Here is a 23,331-nt window from a genome sequence, read left to right as displayed (position 1 = left end):
ACGTAACGACTCAACTAACATAAAGTCAAACACTATGAAAATGAGGATCTCACAATTTACTAAGAAACACGCCTCAGCACAAAAAAGTATGTGGAAAAATGAAATTGTCAACAACACACATAAAAAAGCATCAAAATGACAGCACTAAAAACTTACTTATCTATAATTACGCTGAATGTAAATGGACTAAATGCACCAATAAAGAGACAGAGAGTCACAGACTGGATAAAGAAACACGATCCATCTATATGCTGCTTACAAGAGACACACCTTAGACTTAGAGACACAAACAAACTAAAACTCAAAGGATGGAAAAAAATACATCAAGCAAACAATAAGCAAAAAAGAAGAGGAGTAGCAATATTAATTTCTGAAAAAATAGACTTTAGACTTAAATCCACCACAAAGGATAAAGAAGGACACTATATAATGATAAAAGGGACAATTGATCAGGAAGACATAACCATATTAAATATTTATGCACCCAATGACAGGGCTGCAAGATACATAAATCAAATTTTAACAGAATTGAAAAGTGAGATAGATACCTCCACAATTGTAGTAGGAGACTTCAACACACCACTTTCGGAGAAGGACAGGACATCCAGTAAGAAGCTCAGTAGAGACACGGAAGATCTAATTACAACAATCAACCAACTTGACCTCATTGACTTATACAGAACTCTCCACCCAATTGCTCCAAAGCATACTTTTTTTTCAAGCACACATGGAACATTCTCTAGAATAGACCACATATTAAGTCATAAAACAAACCTTTGCAGAGTCCAAAACATCGAAATATTACAAAGCATCTTCTCAGACCACAAGGCAATAAAACTAGAGATCAATAACAGAAAAACTAGGGAAAAGAAATCAAATACTTGGAAAATGAACAATACCCTCCTGAAAAAAGACTGGGTTATAGAAGACATCAAGGAGGGAATAAGGAAATTCATAGAAAGCAACGAGAATGAAAATACTTCCTACCAAAACCTCTGGGACACAGCAAAAGCAGTGCTCAGAGGCCAATTTATATCGATAAATGCACACATACAAAAGGAAGAAAGAGCCAAAATCAGAGAACTGTCCCTACAACTTGAACAAATAGAAAGTGAGCAACAAAAGAACCCATCAGGCACCAGAAGAAAACAAATAATAAAAATTAGAGCTGAACTAAATGAATTAGAGAACAGAAAAACAATTGAAAGAATTAACAAAGCCAAAAGCTGGTTCTTTGAAAAAATTAACAAAATTGATAAACCATTGGCTAGACTGACTAAAGAAATACAGGAAAGGAAACAAATAACCCGAATAAGAAACGAGAAGGACCACATCACAACAGAACCAAATGAAATTAAAAGAATCATTTCAGATTATTATGAAAAATTGTACTCTAACAAATTTGAAAATCTAGAAGAAATGGATGAATTCCTGGAAAAACACTACCTACCTAAACTAACACATTCAGAAGTAGAACAACTAAATAGACCCATAACAAAAAAAGAAATTGAAACGGTAATCAAAAAACTTCCAACAAAAAAAAGCCCTGGCCCGGACGGCTTCACTGCAGAGTTCTACCAAACTTTCAGAGAAGAGTTAACACCACTACTTCTGAAGGTATTCCAAAGCATAGAAAATGACGGAATACTACCCAACTCATTCTATGAAGCCACCATCTCCCTGATACCAAAACCAGGTAAAGACATTACAAAAAAAGAAAATTACACACCTATATCCCTCATGAACATAGATGCAAAAATCCTCAACAAAATGCTAGCCAATAGAATCCAACAACACATGAAAAAAATAATTCACCGTGATCAAGTGGGATTTATACCAGGTATGCAAGGCTGGTTTAATATCAGAAAAACCATTAATGTAATCCATCACATAAATAAGACAAAAACCACATGATCTTATCAATTGATGCAGAAAAGGCATTTGACAAAGTCCAACACCCATTTATGATAAAAACTCTTACCAAAAGAGGAATTGAAGGAAAATTCCTCAACATAATAAAGGACATCTATGCAAAGCCAACAGCCAACATCACCCTAAATGGAGAGAACCTGAAAGCATTTCCCTTGAGAACGGGAACCAGACAAGGATGCCCTTTATCACTGCTCTTATTCAACATCGTGCTGGAAGTCCTAGCCAGGGCAATTAGGCTAGACAAAGAAATAAAAGGTATCCGGATTGGCAAGGAGGAAGTAAAGTTATCACTATTTGCAGATGACATGATTATATACACAGAAAACCCTAAGGAATCCTGCAGAAAACTACTGAAACTAATAGAAGAGTTTGGCAGAGTCTCAGGTTATAAAATAAACATACAAAAATCACTTGGATTCCTCTACATCAACAAAAAGAACACCAAAGAGGAAATCACCAAATCAATACCATTCACAGTAGCCCCCAAGAAGATAAGATACTTAGGAATAAATCTTACCAAGGATGTAAAAGACCTATACAAAGAAAACTACAAAGCTCTACTACAAGAAATTCAAAAGGACATACTTAAGTGGAAAAACATACCTTGCTCATGGATAGGAAGACTTAACATAGTAAAAATGTCTATTCTACCAAAAGCCATCTATACATACAATGCACTTCCGATCCAAATTCCAATGTCATTTTTTAATGTGTTGGAGAAACAAATTACCAACTTCATATGGAAGGGAAAGAAGCCTCGGATAAGTACAGCATTACTGAAAAAGAAGAAGAAAGTGGGAGGTCTCACTCTACCTGATTTCAGAACCTATTATACAGCCACAGTAGTCAAAACAGCCTGGTACTGGTACAACAACAGGCACATAGACCAATGGAACAGAATTGAGAACCCAGACATAGATCCATCCACGTATGAGCAGCTGATATTTGACAAAGGACCAGAGACAGTTAATTGGGGAAAAGATAGCCTTTTTAACAAATGGTGCTGGCATAACTGGATATCCATTTGCAAAAAAATGAAACAGGACCCATAGCTCACCCCATGCACAAAAACTAACTCCAAGTGGATCAAAGACCTAAACATAAAGACTAAAACGATAAAGATCATGGAAGAAAAAACAGGGACAACCTTAGGAGCCCTAATACAAGGCATAAACAGAATACAAAACATTACCAGAAATGATGAAGAGAAACCCGATAACTGGGAGCTCCTAAAAATCAAACACCTATGCTCATCTAAAGACTTCACCAAAAGAGTAAAAAGACCACCTACAGACTGGGAAAGAATTTTCAGCTATGACATCTCCGACCAGCACCTGATCTCTAAAATCAACATGATTCTGTTAAAACTCAACCACAAAAAGACACAGAACCCAATCAAAAAGTGGGCAAAGGATATGAACACACATTTCACTAAAGAAGATATTCAGGCAGCCAACAGATACATGAGAAAATGCTCTCGATCATTAGCCATTAGAGAAATGCAAATTAAAACTACGATGAGATTCCATCTCACACCAGCAAGGCTGGCATTAATCCAAAACACACAAAATAATAAACGTTGGAGAGGCTGCGGAGAGATTGGAACTCTCATACACTGCTGGTGGGAATGTAAAATGGTACAACCACTTTGGAAATCTATCTGGCGTTATCTTAAACAGTTAGAACTACCATACAACCCAGAAATCCCACTCCTCGGAATATACCCTAGAGATACAAGAGCCTTCACACAAACAGATATATGCACACCCATGTTTATTGCAGCTCTGTTTACAATAGCAAAAAGTTGGAAGCAACCAAGGTGTCCATCAACGGATGAATGGGTAAATAAATTGTGGTATATTCACACAATGGAATACTACGCATAGATAAAGAACAGTGACGAATCTGTGAAACATTTCATAACATGGAGGAACCTGGAAGGCATTATGCTGAGTGAAATTAGTCAGAGGCAAAAGGACAAATATTGTATAAGACCACTCTTATAAGATCTTGAGAAATAGTAAACCTGAGAAGAACACATACTTTTGTGGTTACGAGGGGGGGAGGGAGGGAGGGAGGGAGAGCGTTTTTTTATTGAATAATCAGTAGATAAGAACTGCTTTAGGTGAAGGGAAAGACAGCACTCAATACATGGAAGGTTAGCTCAATTGGACTGGACCAAAAACAAAGAAGTTTCCGGGATAAAATGAATGCTGCAAAGGTCAGCGGAGCAGGGGCGGGGGTCTGGGGAACATGGTTTGAGGGGACTTCTAAGTCAATTGGCAAAATAATTCTATTATGAAAACATTCTGCATCCCACTTTGAAATGTGGCATCTGGGGTCTTAAATGCTAACAAGTGGCCATCTAAGATGCATCAATTGGTCTCAACCCACCTGGAGCAAAGGAAAATGAAGAACACCAAGGCCACACGACAACTAAGAGCCCATGAGACAGAAAGGGCCACATGAATCAGAGACCTACATCACCCTGAGACCAGAAGAACTAGTTGGTGCCTGGCTACAATCGATGACTGCCCTGACAGGGAGCACAGCAGAGGACCCCTGAGGGAGCAGGAGATCAGTGGGATGCAGACCCCAAATTCTCATAAAAAGACCAAACTTAATGGTCTGACTGAGACTAGAGGAATCCCAGCGGCCATGGTCCCCAGACCTTCTGTTGGCACAGGACAGGAACCATTCCCAAAGACAACTCATCAGACATGAAAGGGACTGGACAGTGGGTGGGAGAGAGACGCTGATGAAGAGTGAGCTAATTATATCAGGTGGACACTTGAGATTGTGTTGGCAACTCTTGTCTGGAGGGGAAGGGGGGATGGGAGGATAGAGAGAGAGGGAAGCCGGCAAAATTCTCACGAAAGGAGAGACTGAAAGGGGTGACTCAAGAGGGGGAGAGCAAGTGGGAGTACGGAGTAAGATGTATGTAAACTCGTATGTGACAGACTGATTGGATTTGTAAACGTTCACTTGAAGCTTAATAAAAGTTTAAAAAAAAAAAACGAAAATGATGGGGGTAGGTAGAAGGGACACAGGAGGGTATTGAAAGAGCTCCCAATGGCCCAACTAAAATAACAGCAACAATATGAACTCAGTAGTATTAGATTAACCCAGAGTATATAAAAAAAAAATTCTTTTTTTAATAAAATATATATTCACAAGTTCATATTAATAGAAACAAATGATTGAATAAGTAAATATAAATACTCCCCATTGTCATAAGAATAGGCTAACATCCCTTGCAGAATAATCCCAAATAATTTAGGGCATAGTGGTTAAGTGCTGCAGCTGCTAACCAAAGTTCAGCAGTTCATATCCGCCAGGCTCTCCTTGGAAACTCTTTGGGGAAGTTCTGCTCTGTGCTATAGGGTCCTTATGAGTTGGAATCGACTCGGCGGCACTGGGTGTTTTTTTTTTTTTTTTGGTTTTGGGATCAGAGAGGTGTGGCACAAAACCCACTACTTAAACGTGGCTACTCACAGTGACTTTCTTCCAAAGAAACAGTCTGGAAGGGGGGCGGGGATGCAGGGAAGAGCACCTTTACAACAAAGACCTGAGTCATGCTGCCTCAACCAGGTGACCAAGATTAACATCAACAGTGGTAAGTCATGTGGATTTGATTTGGCGGAATAGCGTTTTACCTCACCAAACCCATACACCCAGTCTCATCATGAGGAAAACATCAGGTTAATCCCAAATGAGGGACATTCTTCAAAATACCTGACCAGTACTCCTCAGAATTGTCTAGCCATCACACACAAGAAAAGTTGGAGGAATTGTTACAGTTAAGAGGAGCATAAGGAGACATGACAACTAAATGTAATGATGTATCCTTGAACAGTAAAAGGATATTAAGCAAAAGCTAAGGATACCTTAATAAAATATGTACTTCAGTTCATAAAAAAAAAAACAATTAGACATCAGTAGGACTGCATCCTGTTGTGTTCCCCTAAGGTTCTTTGTAACTCTTAATCCATACCAAGATCCTGACTTAACTCCAGTTTTATCATACTTAACATTAGAATAAGCTGACAGTTAATTCAGATATTTTGAACAGAAGCACCATTCATTTGAGTAACTACCTCTCAATGGAAACACCTTGAAAGATAATTCTTATTTAGTTAGTTGAAGTATTTTGGGGGTGTCTTTACTGTATAATCACACCCTGTTGTTCTTAGTTGCTGTCGAGTCGATTCCGACTCGTAATGACCCTATAGGACAGAGTAGAACTGCCCTGTAGGATTTCTAAGGAGCTGGTGGTGGTTTTGAACACCCAGCCTTTTGGTTAGGAGCTGAGCTCTTAACCACTACTCCACCAGGGCTCCTATCACAGCTTATATACGTCTTTTAAAATTATTCCTGACAGTTGTAATTCATTGTTACAAGGCAAAGTATAGGGCTTGATGAAGATGTGGTTTATGGATTCCAAATCATAGTCATGATTGTGTGCTTTCGGCTTCCTATGGCGTGGTCTTTTTGAAGCAATGCCAAATGTTTATTTCATGTTTCTGCTCTTAGACTGGACTGGAGGACAGGAACCTTCTCTTTTTCATTTTTGTTTTCCTGTACCTGGTGCCCTGCAGACATAGAATCTTATTGAATGAACTGGGACTGGTAATGTGGGAGAGACTGAGCTTTGGCCCTGCTTAAGTCAGGGCCCTGTTTTGATAGACTGAGGCTTCTTTGCATAAGTTATTTTGAAAAGCATTGTTTGAAATTCATTTCAGTGACAACACTAAATCTTTCCCAAATAATCTTTACAAATACACATATTGGCTTATTGTGTGTTTGACCTATTTCCTTATATTTATTTCATCTTGTTTAATTCCTGTAAGCTATTCTGAAAGGAATTCCATAGAGTAGGAAATATGAATTGTTTACCCAACTTGAAATACAAATTGCTTACCCAACTGGTTTTTTCACATGTCTTCAAATTAACCTGATGCACAAAAATAAATACCTAGGTGTAGTATGATTAGCTGTGAAGTAAAGTCAGTGATCTCATATTTGAAATTTTCAACCTGTGCTGCCTTAGTAAAATTTATTGTAAGTTCAACACTAGATTTTCACCTGAGAAAATAGATGTGGGTAGAGAGCATCCTTGTATAAAAAAAAGTATATTTTTGTTTACAGTATGAGCTATGACAAAACTATTGAGGAAGGGGAGAAGGTAAGGGGACTTAACAAGTTTCTATTATAATACAGTGTGATTACCCTTAAATTACATATGCCTTTCCTTTTCATTTACTTTTTTTATGGTTTCTTTTTTTATTATTGTAATATATACATAACATGTACAATATTTTATCAATTTCTACGTGTACACTTCAGTGACACTGATTTATATTCCTCAAGCTGTGCAACCATTTCACTCTTTTTCCAAATAGCTGTCTTTTCATTTAATTTTACATTAACTAGATAATAAAGCTTAATCTTCATAAAAGTTTAGATGTTTGTTCAAAGGTGTGTGACCAAACATTATTTTTTAGAAATAAATATCTAAATTGTCTCTCTTTTTTCTAAGAATCACTGAAAGAAATAAAGCTTCCTGTTACCATAAGTAAAAGACCTACTTGAGGTTCAGTATCTGACACTAACTTATTTAGCCTCTTACTGGACTTCCCAGTCTTTAATTTGATTTTTTTTTGTTTTTGTTTTTGTTTTATGGTTTGATATTTTATAGTCAAGCTTTGAATGATGGCTTTTAAGCACGGAAGTATCCTCCAAAATAAATACTCCTGTTTTTAATTCTGTAGTGTCGTCTTTAGGAACAATAGGCAAGAAGTTCACATTCAGAGGGGTGCCAGGTTGGTAATTTGGCTCCAACTACATGGGGAGAATAATCTCTCTCCTAAAATGAAGCACAAGGATAAGTAATAACTTTTTATGCATGATAAGCATCAAAAATATGAACCTGCTGGTCTTTGCTTTTCATTTGTCTTTACCTCTGTCTTCAGTGAGAACCTCCTGCAGTGTGCACACGATGTGATCAATAACTCAATAACTTTTTTCATGCAGTAATTATCTCCATGTGATATTATCTGAACACTGTTTTTCTTTATTACTCAAAAGATGCAGGAGATATTTATATAACCAGCTGATCCCATTTTGGATAAAGGTGCTTTGTGACAGCAGGGAAATAGTTTATTTTAAATAGCCTTTTAAAATAAATGCTCTAGGAAAAGCTTTTCCAGTTAATTTTCACTTAGCATAAGAAGGTGATTTTCAAAAAGACTTAGTTCTTAAACTGGTGCTTTTTAAAAGGTTTTATATGATAGTCTTTCTAACTTTAATACACACAATTTAAACTAAAATAACGAACCATTTGACCTCATTATTTTAACCGTAGCTTTTTTCTGATTCCCCTAAATCATTTTTAGGTGTTTACAAATATGTGAACTAAATACACATAAGCTCTGCCATCTCTGCGTGTCTCACGGACGAATCTCGATTGTCGTTACAGGCAGAGATCCTGCAAGAGTCCCGGATGATGATCCCAGATTGCCAGCGCAGGCTGGAAGCTGCGTATACCGATCTTCTGCAGCTATTAGTAAGTAAAGGCTTCTTTGTCTTATGTTTTCGATTTCTTTTCCATCTAATACAGGGAAGGCCAAATTTTTAAATGTTTAATACTGAGAAGAACAAGTTGATGACAGTTTTTATTCATTTGCCCTGTGTACTAGTGTATTTTAAAATAATTAATGGAGTTTAAATTGTGTTTTGAGTTATGCCTCCAGTAAAAATACTATTTTCTAGAATGTTTATCCTATTTACTTAAACTTAGTTACATAAATACCTTTTTTGACACCTTAAGAGTGAGTAGACTATTCGAAATTTTTAAAGGTCCAAATGTTGCAAGTGAATTTGGGCCCTTCTAAAAAAGAATGTGGAGTTCTTTCAGATTCAAACCTAAATCAGTGGCGGGGTGGGGTGGGGGCTGTAATAAAGACAGTCTCCTCATATTAATTTAGAGCTAGATAAAGTGCTATTATCATACTTGCTGGTGTAAATGCCTGGTGTTACAGTAGCAGAATCATTTTATAATTGACTCTAAGAATAAGTAGAAGTTCTATTATTTCTTTCTTAGTAGAAATAAAAGTATAGTACTATACATACAAGGCAATTGGAAGTTACTATTTGCTGGTAACCTGAAATGAGTTCTAACATTTACTAATCTCATTTTGTGTTTCTGTTTCTTGAGTTAATCCAAATTACTAGCTACATAGCTCTCTTCCTGTTTCATAGGTGTTTCCCTATGTAACAAAAATGATGTAAGGCTTTTTCAGTATGACCACGTGTTTTCTTTGAAAGAGAATCAAATTTGTTTTTCCATCATTAGAATTAAATCTATAGAAAGAGAAATACTCACATTTTACATTAACTTGGACACAGAACACCTATTTTTCTATAGAAATCTTTAAAGATGGGATGACTCTTCTCGACAGCCAAAAAAGAAGCCATGGGTTTGAAATAAAAGATAGCTAAAGTGGGAAATAATTATTATTGTTAAAATACTACCTAAGAAAGGGGGCACCGTTTTTATTTCCTGACAATTTAAATGCTTTTTTGCTGTCATGCATCAAATAGCTAAGAAATTGCTTAAAAGAAAATAACTATCTTTGTACATAAGGTGATATATTTGTATGTAAGATTGTTTCCAACAATATCTCTGCCCTCAAAATGCTTATGTGTTACTGATAGAGAACAAAGATGTGTTTAGGTATAACGTAGAGGTTTAAGAAATTCTTGCCTGTAGTATGAATTAAATAAATTCTCAGTCCTTTTGCTTTAAATTTTCATATTGTCTACACACACCCACACATACTTTATTCTCTCTATTCTGTAACTACTTGTATATCTCTGTCTTTTCTTAACATGACATAAACTGATAAACTACTGGCCATAGCCTTATTTAAAAAGCAAACAAAATTTCCTAAACACCGTACTTCAGATGATATTATTTCAGTTGTCTGTTACCATTGCAGTATATTAGTAAAAGTTTCCTGTATATCAATATCATGGAAAAACTCAATCTTTAAATATCAGAAATGAAAGTGTCTTTGTATGTAGGTTATGTAATACTGTTAACAGGCAGACAATTCACCTTTCTAATTTGAAGATTGTAGTTAAGTCTAGTGTGACACCAGTAGCCTTCTTTGTTATCGTGAGTAGTTGGAGGATTATTTTGGCCTGAATATTATCACATATGTAGCATGTTAATACATAATCATTTTTTACTTTTAGTCCGTTATTAGTAATAATCCCTTTTGTATGATGATGTGTTGACAAAATGAGAGTGAAAATAATTTAAAATGTTTTTGATGTTTTTATTTACTTGATACTGATAGTTTTAGTTTACCATGCTATTCAGTTTTCGTATGAGAATATACTATATTTAAGAAACAAAACCAACATGGATGAACCTGGAGGACACTATCCTGAGTGAAATAAGTCAGTCACAAAAGGACAAATATCAAATGAGACAACTGTTATAAAAAGTCAAGAAAAGGTTTACACACAGACAGAAATATGCTCAAAATGTTTATATGGTTACCAGGGAAGGAAGGGGGAGGGAGGAGGGAAAATTACTAGCTGGATAGCAGACACGTGTTAACTTTGGCGAAGGGAAAGACAATATACAATATGAGGGAAGTCAGCACAACATGACCAAGGCAAAGGCAGACGCCAAGAGGCACGCAGAAGTGAAAGACACAATGGTAAACAACATTACATATACAATCCTGCAACACCAGTAACAACAAACAGTAATTTATGAGTGTATACATAGGTAGCTCTGTAAGCTGAACAGATGTGGATGGCTTATGGGAATACACCCATATGCCTATATAGTTTTGACAGTGGATATTTCTACATACATATTAGTATGTGTTTCAAATATATCCATGTATAATAGAGCACACAGGGGGCACAGTCATGAAAACTTCTTAGCCATGACCAAACACCTCAAGAGACTATGTTACTGGGCTTGAGGGCTAGGGACCATAGTCTTGGGGAACATCTAGGTCAGTTGGCGTAGCATAGTCTATAAAGACAATGTTCTACATTGTACTCTGATGAGTAGCATTGGGGTCTTAAAAGCTTGCGAGCAGCCATCTAAGAAGCAACTATTGGTCTCTCCGTGCCCAGAGCAAAGAAGAGTGAAGAAAACCAAACACTGAAGGAAACAATTAGTCCATAAGACGAATGGACCACATGAACTACAGCCTCCACTAGCCTGAGCCCAGAAGAACTAGATGGTGCCCAGTTAACCACTATCAACCTTTCTGACCAGGACCACAATAGAAGGTCCTGGACAGAGTGGGAAAAAATGTAGAACAAAATTCAAATCCATAAAAGAAAGAATATAAAAGACCAGACTTAATGATCTGATAGAGACCTGTGGAACCCCCCAAGACTATGACTCTTAGACACCCTTCAAACGTGGAACTGAACCCATCCCAGAGATCACCTCTCAGCCAAACATTAGGCAGGCATATAGAGTGAACAGTTACACCAGTGAGGAATGTGCTCCTCAGAATATTCATCTATATGAGACCAAAAGGGGTAGCATTTGCTCAGAAACAAATGTCAGAAGGCAAGAAGGGGAAGGAAAGCCTGGCGCATGGGAGAAACCCAGGGTGGAACTTGGGAGAATGCTTGACACATCGAAGGGATTGCAACTAATGTTACAAAAAAATCTACAAATAAATTGTTGATGGGCAGCGAATTTGTTGTGTGTACTTTAACCTAAACCACAATAAAATGTTCAAAAAAAAGAACCTGATATTTCTTCCTTTCCTGTGAAGAACAAACAGAACCGTGGGAAACCTGTGTAATTATATTAAGATGAGGCTTAGGATATTTTTTCTTTTAATTTTTGAGCTGTTTACATTGGTGGTATGTAATATTTGAGTAAAAACGAAATACTGATATTTGAGAGAGATACACTTACTTTTTATTACATTTCATTTCAGGAAAGTGAAAAAGAGTTGGAAGAAGCTGAGGAATATAAAGAAGCACGTACAGTACTGGATTCAGTGAAATTAGAAGCCTGAAATTTTTCTCTATGGGGTTTTTTTGCATTAAATTCTGGGATCCATTCCACAGTTCATTATTTTTGACCACTGCTATATGTTCAAGTAGAATGAGAATGTGATTCTTCTTATGCGTTTGCGTATATTTTCTTTGCCTAATTTAAGGTGTCAAATGAGTTCGTCCAATAAAATTGTTAATTTCATACTTTACAGAATATTTTTAGTTGACCTTTTATTATTAAATCATATAGACATTTTTGGCAGAGAATATCTGTTAAGCTCTATTTGAAGTCTAGATATTTTGCTTTATAAGCATCATTTATGTAAAAATAGCATGGGGGCAGTGTCTGACCACCTCCCTCCTCGAAAGGGAGAAGGAGAATCAAGATCAACAGCTCCAGGCTGATTTCTTTGAGGTGGAGGTCAGACACACCTCCTCTATCCCCTATCTTTACCTATTCTGATGCCAACCATCCCTGCCACGGCACTCTCTACTTCTCTGCTTGGTTCAATTATTCATTGGAATGGCCACACAGAACTCACAGACAATACTCATGATTATGGGGTTTATGAGGGGAGTAACAGTTACAATTTAGGTTAAGGAACACTCAGGATGTAATGCTGCCATCAGGACAGCCTCTTCCTAGCCGTGCTCAAAAGCATGCCTCTCCTTGGCCTCGACCTCACCCAAAAGCACTCCGCTTTCTCTTTCCATGGGCCAGGAAGCCCACTGTGCCAGCTCCTGCCGGACTCTCCTGCCACCATTTCTTGCCATCTTCTGTGTTACAGTTCTCTGTCTCCTGGGTCCAGGAGCTTCTCAGCGCAGGGATCCAGGGTCCAAAGGATGCACTCACTATGAGCCAGAATCGACACAATGGCAATTGGGAGGTTTTTTGTTTGTTCTTATGGTTGGTCTGATTTTGAAAGTTAAAAATGATCACTAGAAGCCGTAACATATATTTATTGAATCTGTCAGAAAAATTAGGAAAAGGAAAAATAATACTATTCTGATGTTATTTCTAAAGACTAATCTGGTATTACATAGCACAAAATGTATTATATTTATAAAATAAATTCTGTATACATGCAGAAGATTATCAGAGAATAACATAATTTTTAAATTGGAATGTCATCTCAAAACATATTACATGTCATTTTAAAAGCATTTAAGGTAGTGAGTAAGAGGAAGAGTCGGGGAAATAAAAACTTAAGTATAAAACTTGATACTCAGGTGTTGAGATTTAGAGATTTGATGACCAGGGGAATTGAAACTCTTTTGATTATTTTGAGGTCAGTATCAAGCACCAGAACAGCTCAGATTTTTCTTTTTTGTATATTTAATTTTCCAAATAGGATTTAATTTAAAGAAAGTATCTTACTGTTAAAAATAAATAAATAGATAAACTACTATCTCAGTTCCACCTCTGCCTAATACATAAGTACAGAACATCAAAAATAAATATTAGTCCCTCCAGAGAAAAGTAATCCTGAAGTGGGAGTTTTACATCCAGGATCTAATTCTTGGATGCTGAAAAATTATTTTCTTCTCAAAAAGCCTGAAAAAGAAGAAATCAACAAGGTAAATAAAAAGAAATATAACCCCCCAAAAAACAAAAAAAGTTTCCAAGTTTTCCAAAAAGCGTCTGGCAAATTCCAACTGCTGACCTCTTCGTTAGCAGCCATAGCACTTAACCACTACACCACCAGGGTTTCTAAAAAGAAATACACGTTTAGAGAATTCCTATCCCAACTGTAGATTTTATACTGAATCTCTCTTTAGATACTGATGAGAGGTAGCAAGAAGCTTAACATTCTGTGAAGACTTTATTTCTGGTAATTTTTGACATGTTCCATTTTTATTTTCATGGCCATTAAGCACGTTAAACTAACAGCAGTTGTACTCGAACTCCACATTAACTTATTTCTAAGCTTTTATTTAAAACCTTACATCTGTTCAGCAACAGGTAAAGATTCCCAAAAGTAGTGTTTTATTTTTCTCCTTGCCCCAACACCTGACCCCCAACCAACGTATGTAGTAGTTGCTCAGTAAACATTTGTAGGAGTGAAAAGCAAGAGCACCTCTAACCTCAGGTGTGAGAGAAAGAATGCTATGAGAAATTCCATTAGACGGTGAGACCTGTGAGAGCTGGAACTCAGCGGGTCTGCCTTGTTTTTCCAAGTCTCACAGGTTTTCACCTTCAAGAGAGTGCAGTCTTACCGCTTTTCTGTCCCTCGTTTTAGTGGAGTTTTCCTTCTCTGACAGATTTCTGCCTTACACAGTCTTAGTCGCCTAGTGCTGCTGTAACAAATACCACAAGTGGATGGCTGTAACAAAGAGAAGTTTATTCTCTCATAGTCCAGTAGGCTAGAAGTCTGAATTCAGGGCTCCGGCTCCAGGGGAAGGCTTTCTCTGTCATCTCTGGAGGAAGGTCCTTGTCATCAGTTTTCCCTTGGTTTGGGAGCATCTCAGTGCAGGAATCTAAGGACATGCTTTGCTCCAGGCGTTGCTTTCTTAGTGGTATGAGGTCCCCAAGTCTCTCTGCTCACTTCTCTCTTTATATCTTAAAAGAGTTTGGCTTAAGACTGTCTAATCTTGTAGATCTCATCAATATAACTGCCACTAATGCATCTCATTAACATCACATGGGGAAATCACATCAGATGACAAAATGGTAGACAATCATACAACACTGGGAATCATGACATAGCCAAGTTGGCAGATATTTTGGGGGGACACAATTCAATCCATGACACACAGGTTCTGGCTTTTGCAGGTTTTACTGTATTACAAACACTTAATACTGTGCTTTTCAAATAGTCCTGACCACAAACCACAATAAGAAACATTTCCCGTTGTGACACAGTACATATATATGGGGTATATTTGTACACATAAAACAACATGTATCCTTACTATGTGCAGTTCCTTTGTTGTTTTCTATTCTGATTCATTTTTTAAATGGTGATCATGACTACTCGTTAATTTTACCACCTAATAATGGGTTGTGAAATATGCTGCCCTGAGCACAGAAGGTTAAGGGAAATCAAAAGGTTGGAGGTTCGCATCCACTCAGAGGCACCTTGGAAGAAAGGTCTGAGTGATCTACTTCTGAAAGATCACAACCATTAAGAACCCTCTAGTGCACAGTTCTACTCTGAAACACTTGGGGTCACCATGATTCAGAATCAACTTGACAACTGTTTTTGTTTGTTAATACAATAATATGAAATTATTCTATTTATTAAAAATTCTACATGTATTCAACTTCTAAGGTATCAGGTAGTTGTCTCATCATGTGCAATATTTATGCACCATGGCTATAAAGTGTTATGGCAAAATGTAATCACTTAACATTTGTAATCTGCCCTTAATGCTTGCACAGACTAATACAATGGCATCCATAGGGAAGACAGGGAAAGAGAAGACTGATAAGTGACAGAAGTAATAAACCTTTCTTTTCTGTATTTTTCAGTACAGTAAAGGGCACATCATTTCTAAGAATGTGCGTAGAATAAAGATACAGAGACATAAGATGTAGAATGAATAAAGTGGCCAAATCCAAGCTGGTTTTCATGCCATTGAGAGCATAACCAAGTCCTCACATCTCCACTGGGACGTTCTTGGCTAGTGGAGATATCAGTCCTAGTAAATCAAAGTACACCCTCAATGTTCCTGGACAAGGGCTTCCTGGCTGGGCTTCGGGGGTATTTACATTTCTGGATGGATATTAACATCCCAAGATCTAGGTTTTCCTTTCTTTACCCTATTTTGTTACATGGATACATTATGTAAACAATTCCTTGGGAAGGAAGGAAACTTGTGGGGAGGAATTAAAAAAAGAAAAAAAAAAACCACTGCTAAAATAACCACATGTTGATTTTATGAGTAATGAAACTGGTTAATATAATGTTCACTTAACTCTTCTCAACTTTCTGGTCAGCAACATTCAAAACCCGGTGTTTAAAAATTATCTCCATGCCTATACCTGTGCACTGAATCACTTCCAAATTGAGCAGTCAAACCTGGTTAATCTAAATCACTTTGCAAACTTCATTACATTACTTGGCTTTTTAAAAATCCTATCAAATTTAATAAGAACATATCCTACAGCTGGTTATCACTTAAATCTTATTATTTGGTCATTTAGATAAACCGAGGACAGATTGATCCATTCTTTGATGGAGAGTTAGAGCCTTTAAATGTCAGTATAAACTTGACATGTATGTGAGAGCAAGAGCTGTGAGGCATTTGGCATTAAAGGGTTAATCAGATAATTTAGTCCTTGAAGCTCTTTTGAGTGCTTTAGCTGGAAAGAAATTGAATGGTTTAGAAATGGTATACTTTGAAACAAGTTATAAGTATTAGTGTACTTGAAATTTTCAAGAGTGCTTCATAAAAATCTACATTGCACTCCACTGAATAGTCTTATTGCTCTTGCAATATAAGAGGTATGTGTTCACATCCTGGATAGTTACACAGAAAAGTATAATTAATTTAAATTACAGTAGACCCGCACCTTTCTTGTATTTTGTGCTTTCTATTGGCTGCTGGATAGTTAAAGTCCTTCCAAAGTCTTAAGGGAAAATATTTTCAATATATCACAAGAGCTTAATATTTTTAGTGCAGAAAGCGCTCTTCCAAATTAATAAGAAAAAAATAGCATCCCGTTCTAAAACAAAGGGTAGAAATAGGCAGTTCACCAAAGGAGGAATGCAAATGAATAGCTGCTTTTAAAATGCTCAACTTCAGTAGTAATCAATGAAATCTAAATTTTAAAAACAATGAAGCAAAATTTTTAAAGATGAATGCCTGTTGGCTAAGTGTGATTAAAGTACTGGCCAATGAGATTAGATAAGATTAGATAAGAGGATGAAATTATATCATTATATGCAGATGATAAGATAGAAACCAGGAAAGCACAGAAAATCATCTGCAAAATAATTAGTGGCAATGACGAAATTAAAGTGGGTAATTGCAAAATAAATGTATACAACACAAAAGCTTTATGATCTGCCAAAAAAATAAGCAAATATAATGGAAGAAAAGATCCTTCTGAGGGTCATCGAAGAAGACAGTTTAAAAAATGGCTTGTGCTGGATAAGGAGAGCGAATATTGTCAAAATGTGGTTTCTCCCTTTGTGAGTGAAACAACACAGCAGGGCTTAGGGGGAGTGAGAGAATTTGAGGCAATAACTGTAAAATCTATTTTTTAAAAGAAAAACAATCAAGAATAGCTGGGGGAGGGGTATGATAAGGATAGTGATGAGGAGCTAGCTCTGCTGATTATTAAAACTTTGTCAACTTACAATAATTATAGTAAAAGAATACCAGATCAAAGCGAATAGAGTCCAGAAGCAAACCCAAATATATATATGGGAATTTAGTACAAGATAAAGGATATTTCAGATTCCTGAGAAGAAGACAGATTATTCAATAAGTCACTGGGATAACTGGCTAAGCATTTCAGAAAAAAATAAAGCTGGGTCTCTATCTCTCAGCAAAATATCAAATAAGTCAAAATTTTAAATATAAAAAGAAAAAAGCTAGAAAAGAAATCGGTAAAACTAAAAGATTAACGAAGACTTTTTGAATTGATATTATCCAGTGAAGGCATAGGGAAATAGGAAATTTAATGCACTTTTGGTGGGAATATTTTAAAGATGGCAAATTCTCCACCAAATGATATAAATTTAATGCAGCAAGTATCAAAACTATAGAGATATAAAAAAAGAAGTGGTGAGACTACCCAAAAGCACCTTGAAAACAGACTTGGTGAGAAAAGGGGATAAATGTAGGAGGCATTACAATTAGATTGCATTTAAAACAGTGAAACTGGCCTAAAAATTTTTTTTTATTGTACTTTAAGTGGAAGTCTACAATTTGGGTCAGTTTCTCATACAAAAACTTACACACATAATGTTATGTGACCCTGGTTGCTCTCTCTGCAATGTGACAGCACACTCCTTCTCTCCACCCTGTATTTCCCATGTCCATTCATCCAGCTCCTGTCCCTCTCTGCCTTCTCATCTCACTTCTGGACAGGAGCGGCCCACATAGTCTTATGTGTCTACTTGAGCTAAGAAGCACCCTGCTCACCAGTAACATTTTATGTCTCATAGTCCAGTCTAATCTTTGTATGAAGGGTTGGCTTTGGGAATGGTTTTTTAGTTTTGGGCTAATAGAGAGTCCAGGGGCCATGACCTCTGGGGTCCCTCCAGTCTCGGACCATTAAGTCTGGTCTTTTTACTAGAATTTGAGGTCTCCATCCCACTTTTCTCCTGCTCCATTAGGGATTCTCTGTTGTGATCCCTGTCAGGGCATTCATTGGTAGCCAGGCACCCTCTAGTTCTTCCGGCCTCAGGCCGATGGAGTCTCTGGTTTGTGTGGTCCTTTCCTGTCTCTTGGGCTTATGTTTTCCTTATATCTTTGGTGGTCTTCATTCTCCTTTGCTCCAGGTGGATCGAGACCAATTGATGCATCTTAGATGGCCGCTCGCTAGATTTTAAGACCCCAGACTTCACTCACCGAAGTGGGATGCGGAATATTTTTCTCAATATATTTTGTTATGCCAATTGACCTAGATGTCCCCTGAGACCATGGTCCCCAGATCCCTGCCCCTGCTACTCTGTGTCTTGAAGTATTTGGTCGTGTTCAGGAAAATTCTTAGCTTTTGGATTAGTCCAGTTGTGCTGACTTCCCCTGTATTGTGTGTTGTCCTTCCCTTCACCTAACATAATTATCGTCTACTATGTAATTAACTAGTGAATATCCCCTCCCTCCCTCCCCACCCTCATAACCATCAAAGAATGTTTTCTTCTATGTTTAAACCTTTTATAAAGTTCTTATAATAGTGGTCTTATACAATATTTGTCCTTTTGCAACTGACTCAGCATAATGCCTTCCAGATTCATCCATGTTATGAGATGTTTCACAGGTTCATCGATGTTCTTAATGGTTCCGTAGTATTCCATTCTGTGAATATACCATAATTTGTTTAGCCATTCATCCGTTGATGGACACCTTGGTTGTTTCCATCTTTTTGCTGTTACAAACAGTACTGCAATGAACATGGGTGTGCAAGTATCTATTCATGGGACAGCTTGACGGCTCTTACTTCTCTAGGATATATTCCAAGAAGTAAGATGGCTGGATCGTATGGTAGTTCTATTTCTAGCTTTTTAAGGAAGCGCCAAATCGATTTCCAAAGTGGTTGTACCATTTTACATTCCCATCAGCAGTGTATAAGTGTTCCAGTCTCTCCACAACCTCTCCAACATTTATTATTTTGTGTTTTTTGGGTTAATGCCAGCCTTGTTAGAGTGAGATGGAATCTCATTGTAGTTTTGATTTGCATTTCTCTAAAAGCTAATAATCATGAGCATTTCCTCATGTATCTGTTAGCTGCCTGAATGTCTTCTTTGATGAAGTGCGTGTTCATATCCTTTGCCCGTTTTTTGATTGGGTTATTTGTCTTTTTGTTGTTGAGGTTTTTGCAGTATCTTGTAGATTTTAGAGATTAGATGCTGATTGGATTTGTCATAGCCAAAGCTTTTTCCCCAGTCTGTAGGTAATCTTTTTACTCTTTTGCTGAAGTCTTTGGATGAGCATAGGTGTTAGATTTTTAGGAGCCCCAGTTATCTAGTTTCTCTTCTAATGTTTGTGCATTGTTAGTAATGTTTTGTATACTGTTTATGCCATGTATTAGGGCTCCTAGCATTGTCCCTATTTTTTCTTCCATGATCTTTATCATTTTAGATTTTATATTTAGGTCTTTGATCCATTTTGAGTTAGTTTTTGTGCATGGTGTGTGGCATGGGTCTTGTTTCATTTTTTTGCAGATGGATATCCAGTTATGCCAGCACCATTTGTTAAAGAGACTATCTTTTCCCCATTTAGTAGACTTTGGGCCTTTGTCAAATATCAGCTGCTCGTAGGTGGATGAATTTATGTCTGGATTCTCAATTCTGTTCCATTGGTCTATGTACCTGTTGTTATACCAGTGCCAGGCTGTTTTGACTACTGTGGCAATATAGTAATTTCTAAAATCAGGTAGTGTGAGGCCCCCCCACTTTGTTCTTTTTTTTCAGTAATGCTTTACTTATCTGAAATGCTTTACTTATCTTCCCTTTCCATATGAAGTTTGTGATTTGTTTCTCCATCTCAGTAAAAAATATCGTTGGAATTTGGATCAAAATTGTATTGTATCTATAGATCACTTTGGGTAGAACAGACATTTTCATGATATTGAATCTTCCTATCCACGAGCAAGGTATGTTTTTCCACTTAGGTAGGTCTCTTTTGGTTTCTTGCAGTAGTGTCTTGTAATTTTCCTTGTATAGGTCCTTCATGTCTCTGGTTAGATTTATTCCTAAGTATTTTATCTTCTTGGGGGCTATTGTAAATGGTATTGATTTGGTGATTTCCTCTTTGATGTTCTTTTTGTTGTTGTAGAGGAATGCAACTGATTTTTGTATGTTTATCTTGTATGCTGATACTTTGCTGAACTCTTCAATGAATTCCAGTAGTTTTCTTGTGGATTCTTTATGGTTTTCTGTGTATTAGATCATATCATCTGCCAATAGAGATACTTTTACTTCTTCTTTACCAATTTGGATGAGCTTTATTTGTTTTTCTAGGAACCTGGCATAAATTTAAACTGTCAGTCAGAATAGACTAGAAAATCTAAACCAGGCTCAAGTATGTATCAATACAGGTCTGATAAAGATGGCATCTCAAGTCAATGGCAAAAGGGTTGATAATTCAATAAGTGAAACTGGGAAAATTGTTTACCTATTGAGAAACATAAAAATAGATTTCTCTATCACTCCACACAACAAAATAAAGCTTAATGATTTAAAGAATTAAAATTCATGCAATAAATATTTATTGAGTCTGTACTCTGCCAGGCACTATTCTGGTACTGGGATGCAATGATGAGCAAGACAAAGATCTTTGCTCTTGAGAAGCATGCAACAAATGGGAGTTAACAAACAATAAACAAACATGAAAATATCAGTAATATGTCCTGTGCATAGAATTAAAACAAGATAGTGTGACAGAGAGCAACTGAACAAGCAGGGAAGACCTCTCTGAAGAGGTGACATTTAAGCTGAGCTCTGAATCAGAAACTGAACAAAGACAGGTGCATTCCAACCAAAGAGAATAGCTAGTGTCATGCCTATGATAAGAAGCAACTAGAGGAGTCCCAAGAAAAGAAAAGAGACTAGTAGAACTAGTGCTAAGCGAGTGATGGAGAAAGTAGTAGACAAACTTGTAGGGCTTTGTAAGCCAAGGAAAGAAATTTAGGTTTTATTTTAATGTGATGCCACAAAGATTTTAAGCAGGGGAATGACAGGATATAATTAGCATTGTTTAAACACCATTCTCGTTGCTCAGAGGGGACCGCATCATAGGAGGCAAAGGTAAAAGAAGAGATACTCTACTGTAATAGTACAGAGTTAAATGTAAAAAATAAAATCATTTTAAAAAACTAATGATATTTTAGTTAATATTTAGTTGATCTTGGAATAGAAAATGAATTTCTAAGCATACAAAGAAGATACATAGATTTTGCTAAACAAAAGTTGTAAATCTCTATTTTTCAAAATAAAACTAAATTACGTGTAAACACCAAACTGGGAAATATATTTTCTATATATGCAAGTGTGATGGTTAATTTTATGTTTCAACTTGGCTAGGCTATGATGCCCACTTGTTTGGTAAAACACTAGTTGCTTTTATAACTACTTGTGATTAAATCTGTTGGTTTCAAGTAAATTGGATTACATTCCATAATGTAGGCAGACCTCAGTCAAACCGTTAAAGGCCTAAAGAGCGAATAGGGAGTTTCCCTTGAGTGTGTTCTGCCTCTAGAGTATAGCAAGACGTTTTACCAGAACACTCTTACTCTTCGCTCTTCTTGTCACCAGATCTGTGGATCTGGAAGACAAGCCTGCAGGAGTCTCCAGCCTATTGCCTGACCTACAGAGTTTGGACTTGCCAGCCCCCACAATCTTGAAGTAAATCTCTCTCTCCAAAATGCCAACAAAATAAAACCTGCTGACAAAGCAAAGCAAAAAAAAGAAAGCCACCAGAAGGTGAATATTTTTAATATATTATCAAGTTTTTATGGCCCAACCTGGATCAAGAAGGTAGGCACCACAGCTTCTGCTTCCCCCATTGGCAATTGGCTCTGACCAAATAAGTCTCCCAGGGTGTGGGGATCTACCCTGATGAGGGGAGAGGAGAGCTTGAGATGAAATTTTGAAGTGGATTCAGACTGACTTAATTATCTTGAACTGACTGATCAATCATAAGAGCAGGACAAATATTCTACACGTATCCGGCTTAAGGTGTCTTCCAGAATGTGGGCTGCAGAATCAGAGATAGAATTAAGGGCGGTTTTAGAGATAAAAGTCTACTTATTCATTAAAAAAATTTTTTTTAAAGTAGTTCTTACAAAAGAAAAATAAGCTCTTATAAATCAATAAGAAAAAGGCAAACATCTTATTAGAAGTGATGAGCAAATGACCTGAATAGGCAATACATAAAAAGGAGACGTACAAATGTCCAACAATACATAAACATTTATTTTCAACCTCATAAAGAAATGAAAATTTGAATGAGACCCCCGTCCAACTAATTTTGACAAGGATTTTCAAAAATACTTGTAAAGATGGCAAATTTTGGAGTGACACACTCGTAATATACTGCTGGTAGAAGCAGAAATAAATACAACCTTTCTAGAGAACAAATAGGCACTAAGAATGTAAAAATTCTTAAATGTGCATTCCCTAAAACTGTTATGTAAAAAAACTAATAATAAACTTTACAATAAGTGATTCAGGCTGATAAAGCTAAACCCACTGATTGATTTTAATATCACTAAAAAAAATTTGGAAGACAGCTACCTAGCCAACCAACTGGTAGAGATCCATATAAGTGTCTATTCTAAAGAAAGGTGATCCAATGGAATGAGAAAATTATTGAACAATATCATTAATATGACATGCAAGTAAAATTGTGCTGAAGATAATTCAAAATGGCTACAGCACTACACTGAAAGGGAACTGCCAGAAATCCAAGCTGGATTCAGAAGAGGACACAGAATGAGGGATATCAGTGCCGATATTAGATAGATCTTGGCTGAAAGCAGAGAACGCCAGAAAGATGTTTACCTGTGTTTTACTGACTATGCAAAGGCATTCGACTGTGTGGATCATAACAAATTATGGATAACATTGTGAATTCCATTGTGAGTGGAATTCCAGAACACTTAATTGTGCTCATGTGGAAGCTGTACTTAGACCAAGAGGCAGTCGTTTGAAGAACAAGAGGATACTGCATGGT

The 23,331-nt window shown here is 36.7% G+C and overlaps 1 protein-coding gene across 1 annotated transcript in view; it reads left to right on the top strand.

Moving 5' to 3' along the window:
* Positions 1-12,196, top strand: part of TBCA (tubulin folding cofactor A) — an 87,880-nt gene extending 75,684 nt beyond the window's left edge. The window contains exons 3-4 of the mRNA XM_010588233.3: positions 8,411-8,497; positions 11,922-12,196. Of these exons, the coding sequence (XP_010586535.1) occupies positions 8,411-8,497; positions 11,922-12,002 (168 nt within the window). The 3' untranslated portion in view covers positions 12,003-12,196. The remainder of the gene's footprint in view (positions 1-8,410; positions 8,498-11,921) is intronic.
* The last annotated feature ends 11,135 nt before the right edge of the window (positions 12,197-23,331 follow it).

This window comes from Loxodonta africana, chromosome 2, assembly GCF_030014295.1.
Source record: "Loxodonta africana isolate mLoxAfr1 chromosome 2, mLoxAfr1.hap2, whole genome shotgun sequence".
Classification (NCBI taxonomy): domain Eukaryota; kingdom Metazoa; phylum Chordata; class Mammalia; order Proboscidea; family Elephantidae; genus Loxodonta; species Loxodonta africana.
The sequence above is the reverse complement of the archived record's forward strand: the minus strand, read 5'-3'. Positions and strand labels throughout refer to the sequence as shown.